This window comes from Ceratotherium simum, chromosome 39 (genome assembly GCF_057802395.1).
Source record: "Ceratotherium simum simum isolate JZ-2026a chromosome 39, ASM5780239v1, whole genome shotgun sequence".
NCBI classification, from domain to species: domain Eukaryota; kingdom Metazoa; phylum Chordata; class Mammalia; order Perissodactyla; family Rhinocerotidae; genus Ceratotherium; species Ceratotherium simum.
Genome location: NC_141938.1, coordinates 11,605,678 through 11,616,046, shown reverse-complemented (window position 1 = coordinate 11,616,046; position 10,369 = coordinate 11,605,678). Strand labels below are relative to the sequence as shown.

Genomic DNA, 10,369 nt, shown 5'->3' with positions numbered 1-10,369 from the left:
GCCCCCTCCCGAGCACAGATGCCCCACAGGATCCTACAGAAGCATTGAGTCTCACAGGCCCATCTAGGAAGAGGTGACCGGGAGGGTGGGGCAAGCCTAGAGGAGGGCAAATGGAATGCAGGTGAGATAGGAAATGGAGTGAGAGCTGTAGATAAGTGGTAAATGAGATGAAGATGAGAACACGTGAGGAGGCAGTAAGGAGGCAGGTGAGGATGAAGGTGAAGGCAGACAAGGGCTGTAGGGTTATGATGCTGGTGAAGACACAGGTAAAGATGCAGGGGAAGGTGCTGGTGATAAGGCAGGTAAATATGTAGGTGAGAGTGTAGGTAAGGATGCTGGTAAGAAGACAGGAAGAGATCCAGAGAAGGATGTAGGCAAAGATGCGGGTGTGGACAGACATGAGAATGCAGACAAAATACAAGTGAGGATGCAGATGGAAAGACAGGTGAGAACACAGGTAAAAATGTTGGTAAAGATACAGCTAAGTTTACAGTTAAAGATGTAGGTTCGGGGCCAGGTGAGGATGCAAAAAAATGTAAGAGGATACAGTCTAGGGTACAGGTGAGAGAGCAGGTAAAGCTTCAGATGAGAATACTGGTAAGAATTCACGTGAGGATGCAGTAAGGAGGCAGGTAGGCAAGTAGGTGAGAACTCAGGTGAAGGGGCAGTGAGCTGCCGGTGAGGACGCAGATGAGAATTCAGGGAAGGATGGAGCTGAGGCACAGGTGAGATGCGGAGGAAGCTGCAGGTGCACTTCAGGCTAGGTGCAGTGAGGCAGGCACATGCTCTTTGGGTGAGGAAGCCAGCAAACTTGCAGGTGAATGACAGGAGAGACTGAAGTGGGCCTCAAGCGCAGTTCAGGTAGGATGGAGCTGAGCTGCAGGTGAGTGTGATCCCCAGCTGCCTCTTTCCCTCTCTCAAAGACCCCCAGACTTTGGGAGAGGTGTGAAAAATAACTGAAGCTTTATTGGGGGGACGATGATGGGGGGCTCAGTTGGGGCAGCCAAAGACGACCAAGTTCTCGGTGAAGTTGGCCAGGTCCTGGCACTGTTTCTGGTTCTCCTCGTCTTGGCATTCGTCGGCCTCAGGCCACAGCTCCACCCAGGTGTCCTTCCCGATGATGTAGCTGATGCTGGGGGAAGGGACGGCAGGTCAGGAGGGGGCAGGGGGAGGGCAGGAGGGGGCTACCACATGTATGCACAGGGCCGGCACTCACTTGGGTTTCTCTCCCCACAGGTCAGAGGAGATGCCCCATATGAGGTAGCGTTTCTTCTCCTCCAGCTTCAGGGCTTCTCTGCACTTGATGTGGCTGATGAACCTGCGCTGCTGTCCAACCTGCACCTCATCAGAGCCTGGAGGGGACGGAGAGGGAAACTGAGCTGGTGGGAAGGAGGAAAATCGGGGAGGGGGAGGCAGAAAGACAGAAGACAGAGCACAGGACTGACCTGATTTGATGATCTGCTCAATGACCATTATGTAATCATCAAAGTCATCCGACAGCTCCTTCTTGAGAAGCTTGGTCTTGTACACTGTGGGGGGAAGGAGGACAGTGTGGGTCCGGGGCAGGGCTGACCCCTGGGGCACCCTCACCTGCAAGCATATCTGGGCATATGGCTCCCCCCAGGTAGATACATGCAGGATCACAGCCAGTCATGCTACAGTCCCCCCAGTAACACATACAGCCACATACAGTCATACAACCACCTCTTACACTCACAGCCATAAGCACACAATTACAGCTACCAACAAGTACAGTCATACGCCTAACAACTACTCATATCCAGTCACCCACAGCCAGTGTCATACAACCATGGCTATGCCCAACTACAGTCTCAGTCACACACACAACCAGGCACTCAGTTACAACCGCCCGCAACTACAGTCATATACACAATGACAACTATTCATATCCACTGTAACCCACAACCCCTGTCTCATATAAACATGGCTATGCACAACTACAATCTCACAGCCACACACACAACCATACACAAAAGTAAAGCTGCCCACAACTACAGCCATATGCGTTACTACAGCTACTCTTATCCACAATCTCACACAACCGTGGCTATGCACAACTATAACCTCACAGTCACACACATAGCCAAGAACATAATTACAGCTGCCCATAACTATAGTCAGATACACAACAGCTACTCACATCCACTGTCACCCACAACCACTGTCTCGCACAATCATGGCTACCCATAACTACAACCTCACAGTCACACACATACCCAGGCACACAACCACATCCACTCACAACCCCCTTCTCTCACACAATTGCATATACCCAGCTCACTCATAACCATGGTTTCCCATGCAATCATGGCCCATTGCAACACATTCACACCCTCAAACACACCAGTCACCCACAACTGCAGCATGCACAGCCACACACAGCCATGGCCACTCACAGCCAGTCACACACACAACCATGACCACACCTGCTGTCACACAGTCTCACACACTACCACAGCCAGGCACACTGTCGTTCACACACAATCACACATGCATGCACGCCCCCCTCCCCCACTCACCATAGTCCACTCCTGGCTCACAGGCCTTGTCCAGCCGGTCGTCCAGGGTGACCTTCTCATCCTCATGGTGCATGAAGCAGCTCTCTGCAGAGCGGGTGAGTGGGGGACGTAGTCTGAGTCCCACTTCTTGTCCAGGGCCCACCATCCATGGGTGTGGCCAGCCCCAGGGCCATCCCTCTTAGTGTCCACTGGGTGTGGGCTTTCAGGGCCCCTTGGGTCACCCCAATAGAGGTGGGGGATCTGGTGGGCATGGTTCACCCCTTCCTGGCTCCTGTGCACCCACCCTCAGCACAACGGCACATGTCCTTTTGGCAGAGTTTGCTCAGCATTCCGTCCTCCTTCTCTGGGTGGTAGAACCGGGTGCAACTCTCATCTGTGGGCAGAGGTGGTGGGGAGGGGTCAGAGAGCTAGGACCCCAGAGACCACAGCTGTGGGGCTCAGATTCCCAAGTCCAGTCCCTCAAACCTGGAGATGCCAGGTCCCCAATCCTGGGACCCACAGGCCCCCAAATCATATATCCCTGGGACCCCCAGACCCCAACTCACTGATCTCTGGGACCCCCAGACCCCAGATCCTAGGTTGGCTGCTCACCCAGGTTGTAATACGAGTACACCTTGACTGATCCAGGCTGGATAAGCCCCACATTAAAGTACTGGTGAATTTTGAAGGACAGACAGTCCTCCTGGCTGTGGGAGATCTGGGGGGAAGGAGGAGGTTGGTCAGTGGGGGCAACATGGGAGGGAGTCCAAATAGGGTAGATATGGGGATTGGAGCAGTGGGCGACAAACTGAGGGATCAAGGAGGGAAATGGGTGGGGAGGGTGGTGGCAGGAATCTTTGCCAAAAGATTAACGAGCAGTTCAACAAATCCATTTTCTTTTTCTCCAACGCTTATGGCTAGATTACTCTGCTCAACCTCCTTTTCACTTTGGTGTGGCCAGGCAATTGAGTTCTGGCCAATGGATTGCTATCTATGCCCATAAAATCATCCCGTGGATAACAATACTGCATTGTATATTTGAAAGTTGCTAAGAGAGTAGATCTTAAAAGTTCCCACCACACACACACACACACACACACAAAGACACACACAAGTTATAACTATGTGAGGTGACAGATATGTTAACTAACCATATTGTGGTAATCCCTTCTCAATATATACATGAATCAAATCATTACACTGTACCCCTTAAACTTAGGTAATGTTAGATGTCAATTATATCTCAATAAAGCTGGAAAAAAATAAAGAGAAAAATAGAAAGAAAGAAAGTAGGAAACATATGTGTATATATATATATATATATATATATATATATATATATATATATATATATACCTGTATGTGATAGACCTGTCTAATTGGACGAAAATGCTAACAATTAGTGAATTTGCGTAAAGAGTATATGAAACTTCTTTATACTGTTCTGCAATTTCTCTGTAAGGTTGAAATTATATAAAAGTTAAAAAGTACAAAAATTAAAATACAAAAAAAAAAATTAAAAAAAACTCATCTCATTCACAATCCTCTTTTCCTCTGGAAAGAATGGATCCAGCAGAGGACTCCAAGGTCCTAGGGATTGTAGAGCCACAAGATGTAGAAAGTACTTGGATCCCTGAGTGACTGCATGGAGCAGAAGTCTCCTTCCTTCCTTATATCAACTGGAATTTACATGAATGAGAAATACAAGTCTCTTGGTTTGAGTCACCCATACTCTTACGGTTTTTATTATAGTGGCTAGTGTTACTTATGCTAACAGGGGGTGAAGGACACAGGGGGTATTAGGAGTTAGCAAGAGGGATATGAGGATAGGAGAAGGGGAACAAATAAGCAGAAGAGAGGAGGAAGCCCAAATCATGTCAGAGATGAAGCACCAGAGAAAGCCAGATGGAAAGAAAATATGAGAAGAGAGAAAAACTACGAGTGGGGAGCGAGAGGAGCCTTTCTCTCCACTGAGCACTTTTTTTTCTTTTATTTTTTTAACCAAAGTGGCTCTTTTTCAGTGATTGTTTAAGACTGTGATGAGAATAAGTTGGAGAACGGAGCCGGCCCCGTGGCTCAGCGGTTAAGTGCGCACGCTCCGCTGCTGGCGGCCCGGGTTCGGATCCCAGGCGCACACCGATGCACCACTTCTCTGGCCATGCTGAGGCGGCGTCCCACATACAGCAACCAGAAGGATGTGCAACTATGACATACAACTATCTACTGGGGCTTTGGGGGGGGGGGAAGAATAAGTTGGAGGAAGCAAGTGCAAAATGAGGTTAGAACATCAGTGGTCAGAAGGTGAGAAGCTCATAGGAGGTGTGTTAACCTGGGTCGACCACCTCATTGACCTGGGTTGACCACGTCGTTGACCTGGGTTGACCATTTTGTTGACCTGGGTTGACCACTTCGTTGACTAGGTAGGCCACCTTGTTTTATATGCTCCTTCCTCTACCACCCAGCAGCACTGATTCTGTCCTCTAGCTTGGGGCTGGCCTGACCCACAGATAAAGGCCAATGGAGAAGGGAAGGCCAGCCAGGTAGGGGTCAAGATCTCATCAGAAGCCTTACCTTGTCCAGGTAGATGATGAGGGTGTTCTTGTTGGAGAAGGCCTTGTTCAACTCATACTTAGAGATATATCTGTCCACGCCACAGCTCAGCTGGGGAAGGATGGGGCTTATGAAAATCCCTCCTGAATCCCCCTCCCTCCCTCCAGCCTCTTCCAGACCCCAGGTTCCTTTCCAGTGATCCTAGCTCCTGACTCCAACACCTTTATACCTGGTCGAGGTCACCAGTGTCGGGAGAAAAGCCAGTCATCATGGATATATCCAGGATTGACATGGTGGCATCCTCCTCTCCCAGGTACCTGGAGGGGGCAGGGAGAGAGGGATTGAGTCCCAGGGTGGGCTCGGCTCCAGGAGTTAGTGCCTGGACAAGGGGACTGAGGTTTCTGGTTCCCACATAGCAGCATAGACTGATGTTAGATTTTAAGAAACACTCCCCCAAGGAGAATAAAGGAAAGGTGGTGTAATGGTCTAGGTGACTAATTGCTCAGGCTCTGGAACCCAATTGCATGGGTTCATATCCCAGCTCTATGTAACATTTGATGAGTTACTTGACTTCTCCATGCCTCAGATCTTCTAGAGAATGAAAACAAGAAGCAGTCTCACTTTGCATGATTCTGTTACCATGGTCTAGTTCAATAACACCAGTTCCCCAGCATCACAGTTCAAACTTCAGTACCACTAAAATTTGTATATTAACAATAAACATACATATTAATAATATATAAAGATGAATTACAGATATTAGTCATGAGTAATTGCACAAAGTACAAATCTTGCTGCTAGCCCTCAGTCCACCAATCACTATGTAAATAACAGATGCACATCACAATCAATGACCAATCACATCACTTTACTTCAAGAATGTCAGTGATGGGTCTCTGAGCATCCATTTCAGGTCATGCACAGACAGCAAAGCGTGTAGCTGCGATGTTTCCTTAGCTCCCAGTGATAAACCCACGTGACATTTCACAAAATTGGATAATTGAAAGAGGGAATAGACCAACAAAGATGGGAGTGTAGCAAAGAAATGAAAAGTGATAATGCTAGAAGTAAAATTTGAATAGAACATAAGTGGAGTTAGAGAAGAAATAGCAGATGGGGGGGATGTTGACCGTGCTGCCATTTGAAAGACCAGGTATGCGGCCAGAGGAACTTAGTGAAGGGAGCTTATCGACATAAAGGAGAAAAGCATTGTGACTAAAAGATGAAGATGTCCCAGGGGAAGGATGCTGGAAAAAACCTTCACATTAAAGGAACTCTCAGAGATATATCATGACATTAAAAGCTCAAAGGATAAAATGTTGGGCATTGACCCAAACTTAGAAGGGAGCGTGACAATTCACTGTGGTATAGAAAAGATGGTTGCTCCATCTCACAAGTTATACAAAGGGAAAAAAGAAGGAACTGTCCTAACCTCAGTGTTTTGGATAAGTGTTTAACAAAGGAAAAAAAAAAAACACTTTAATTTCAATGTTCTAATGTTTGAAATTACAGTGTACTCAATAAATACTCGTCTTACTATGCTTCTTATTTCTCTATACCTTTATAACTGTCAGTATGAGAGTTTTTGATGTGTGATAAAAAATTGTACAGGTCATAGAACAATGGTAATCTCTCCCATTGATTATTGATTGCTTTGCACAGTCTCAGCTTACGTGGTCATTGCTAGTCTCACAATGCCATGCAAAGTGAGGACTGCCCATGCTATCCACCTCCTGGCAGGTACTTAGGACAGTACCAGATGCACAACACAATCCCGGAAAGTATTAGTTACCATGGGTATTATTAGTAAGAGGTCTTGCTAGAGACAGAGGGATGGCCAAAATGAACCCCAGTGACCCATCTCTTACCTGGCACAGATGTCAAGGACCATGGTGCTCTTGGCATCCTGCGGCCTCTTGACTAGAAATACAGAAGACAGAAGGATGAGGGGGGTCCCCGGGACCCGATTCAGGAGTGGGGCAGACATTAGAATGGGGGTGGGAGAAAGGTGACAGACAGGGTCTTTATTCCTTTTACCCGTTTTAGGGACTGGTCGGATCTTAACCTCGAGGTCGAACTTCTTGCAGGTGACCTTGCCTTTGACCTTTGCATGGTACACTGTCACTACCTGGCAAGACAGGAGGGAAGACGACGTGTCAGTCCACTTGAGTTGGGAAGGAGAAGGCCCCTGTGGGGCCAAGCAGGTGTGCGTTCCTGTTCCTTACCGACAAGGTGCCTTGTCCTTTCCCTTTAGCTGTTAATGTGAATTGCTCATTTTCCTTGGTCTGCAGGGAGTGGGGAGAGAGAAGAGAGGGTGATGGGAACCAAGCCTTCCCCTGGCTGTGATGGTCATCTGCCCTCTCTCCCACCTCCCGGTGAACCCTGGCTGGTGTGGAGGGTTACAGCAAGGAAGGTTTGGACAGGCGGCTGTACCTCTTCTGACCGCAGGAGGCTAGCGGATTCCCAGTGGATGCGGTGCTTGACCACGGCACTGCGGCTGGGCAGGTTGATGGAAACATCCAGGTTCAGGTCCTTGTGGTCAGGGACATCCCTCTGGTATTGGGCCAAAGCTTGGAACACCATGAAGGTGGCCTAGAACCCATGAGAACAAAGGAGAGTGAGCTGGGAGGCTGAGAAAGTGGTTAGACCCCACTGGGGAATGGGGAGGCTCAGATCAGAGCTGCGCCACTGAGACTGTGGCTTAGAACTCAGCAGAGAGGGTGAGGATAAGACGGGGGCTGTTGGATACTGAAAACAAGTTCTAGAACTCTCTGAGTGAGAGAGGATCAGACCAGGGCTTGGGGACACTAAGAGTGTGGCCTAGAACCCACCAGAGAGCACAAGAGTAAGACTGGGAGTTGTTAGACACTGAGGACATGTTCTAGAATTCTCCAAGGGACAGAGGCTTAGACCAGAGCTTGGAGACACTGAAAACATGTCTAGAATTTACCAGAAAGTATAGGTGTAAGACTGAAGGTCTAGGAACACTGAGAATGTGATCTGGACCCCTCAGGGGAGAGAGACTAAGACAAGGGTTTGGAGGCACTGAGAATGTGTCTAGAATTCACTCATGAAAAAAGAATAAATTTGGAGACTGGGGACACTGAACATATGATCTATAATGCAAAAGTGACCCTGAGAATGTGATTGAGAGCCCACCAGAAGGAAAGAGGGTCAAACTGGAACCTGAGGTTTCTGAAGGTTGAATTTACTGATACTATGGTCTAGAACAGACCAGGGAGAGACAGAGGCTCAGATAATTCCCTAGAGTAAAGGATATCCTGGTCTAGACCCCATCAGCGAGACAGGATAATATGGAGAGCCTGGTGGAACTGAGAACATGGCCTAGAATCCGCCAGCAGGAGACAGAGGCTCAGGTAATGCCCTGAATAACTGAGAACCTGGTTTAGAACTCACCAGTGAGATAGGATAAGACGGGGAGCCTGGTATAAATGAGAACATGGTCTAGAACCCACCAGGGGGAGACAGAGGCTCAGTTAATGCCCTGAATAATTGAGAACCTGGTCTGGAACCCACCAGTGAGATAGGATAAGATCGGGACCCCAGTGGAACTGAGAACCCAGTCTAGAATCCTAGAATCCACCAGTGGGGGAGAGAGGCTCACATATGAGCCTGGGCTCTGAGAACATGATCTGGACACCAGGAGTGAAAGGGAGGCTCAGCTTGGGACATCCAGAATATATTCTAGAATCCATAGGTGGGTTCACAACTAAAGAAACTGATTTCTCAACTCCACTCCAATCGCCCTGGCTCATGGGACAGAATTGCCTTTCTGGGTCTCAGCATCTTCTCCAGGAGGCCAGTAGGAGGCCAGAGGAGGTAGGTTTGCAGGTGTCTGGAGGAAGTGGGGTCACTTGCCTGGGTGGAGCCATAGCCACCTCCGTAGTATCTCTGCTCGTTGAGCCAGCGCACGACGGGAGGCACAAAGTCAAAGTCTCTGAGCTGCAGCAGGGCCAAGAGGGCATAGGATGTGGCCTCCACATTGTAGAGCTTCTGGCCAGGCTCCTCCCAGCGGTTCTTGTCTGCAGAGAAGACCCCCACCCCCACGCTCACTGCGCTGTCCTGGAGATGCTCAGAGAAACAGTCATGCTAGACTTCTTGGTGTTCAGGTGTCCTGGCTGACATTCAAGGCCTTCAATCTGCTGGCTCCTGCCTCATTCTCTTCCCTCATCAATCTTCACTCCTCCATTTGAATGCTGAACTTCAGCCCCACTGGTCTATGGGAGATTCCCTAAACTTTCCACGCTCATTCTTACCTTTGTGCCGTTGCATATTCTGTTCTCTCTACTTGGAGCACCATTTCTCCATTTTTGTTGTCAGTGCCATTGAGTCGATTCCGACTCCTAGCGACCCTGTGTACACCAGAGCAGAACCCTGCCTGGTCTACTTCCTCCATCCTCTTGCCTTCTGGCACCATATCAGACAATGCTCCACTGCTGTTCGCAGGGTTTTCACGACCAATTTTTCAGAATTGGGTGGCCAGATCCTTCTTCCTAGTCTGTCTTAATATGGAAGCTCCGCTGAAAACTGTTCACCACGGGTGGCCCTGCTGGTGTTTGAAATAACAGTAGCATAGCTTTCAGCATCACAGCAACATGAAGCTGCCACAGAATGACAACAGATAGATGGGTGGTGTGGTTCCCCAACTCGGAAATGAATCTGAACTGCGGCGGCAAAAGCACCAAATTTTAACCACTAGACCACCAGAGCTGGCTTTTCTTCATCTACTCTTGGTTAATTCTTCCTGAACTTGCACAATTCAACTTCAATGGCACCCCAAGACTGAGTGAGGCCCTTCCTTCTGTCTCTCAAAGCATCCTTTGCTTCTCCCATCCCAGCATTGCGATGCTCTATAGCAATCTATTAACTCATTTCTTTCCTCAACTGGAGGTGGGTCCATGATGGCAGGCACTGTGCTATAGTCACCATGATATCCCAAGTGCCTAAGAAAGTACCTGTTGCAGAGACTGTCACCAAGAACCATTCTCTCCTCTTCCTGGGCACACAGTTGGACTACATCTCCCAGAAGGCTTTGCAGGTATGTATGGCTACATGACTGAGCTCTAGTCAACGGAATGTGCAGGGCAGTGATGGAGTCACTTCCATGCCTGGTCCACTTCCCTTGCACAATCCTTCTGACTCTTTCCCCTTCTGCCTGGATGGAATGGATTCTGAGGCCCTAGGGTGGCAGAGCTGTGAAAAGATAGGTCTGGATCCCTACCAATTTAGGACACACATACTGTGCTGTTACACAGTAAGAAACACTTCTGTTGTGTTAA

The 10,369-nt window shown here is 48.6% G+C and overlaps 1 protein-coding gene across 1 annotated transcript in view; it reads right to left on the bottom strand.

The window, feature by feature from the left end:
- Positions 1-939: 939 nt before the first annotated feature.
- LOC101395200 (complement C3-like) overlaps positions 940-10,369 on the bottom strand; it is a 46,099-nt gene continuing 36,669 nt past the window's right edge. Inside the window, exons 29-41 of the mRNA XM_087425628.1 lie at positions 8,949-9,112; positions 7,503-7,661; positions 7,295-7,354; positions 7,107-7,197; positions 6,938-6,989; positions 5,299-5,386; positions 5,091-5,180; positions 3,132-3,237; positions 2,824-2,913; positions 2,541-2,624; positions 1,446-1,529; positions 1,217-1,352; positions 940-1,132 (exon numbers count right to left, since the gene is read on the bottom strand). Coding sequence (XP_087281754.1) covers positions 991-1,132; positions 1,217-1,352; positions 1,446-1,529; positions 2,541-2,624; positions 2,824-2,913; positions 3,132-3,237; positions 5,091-5,180; positions 5,299-5,386; positions 6,938-6,989; positions 7,107-7,197; positions 7,295-7,354; positions 7,503-7,661; positions 8,949-9,112 — 1,346 coding nt within the window. The 3' untranslated portion in view covers positions 940-990. The remainder of the gene's footprint in view (positions 1,133-1,216; positions 1,353-1,445; positions 1,530-2,540; positions 2,625-2,823; positions 2,914-3,131; positions 3,238-5,090; positions 5,181-5,298; positions 5,387-6,937; positions 6,990-7,106; positions 7,198-7,294; positions 7,355-7,502; positions 7,662-8,948; positions 9,113-10,369) is intronic.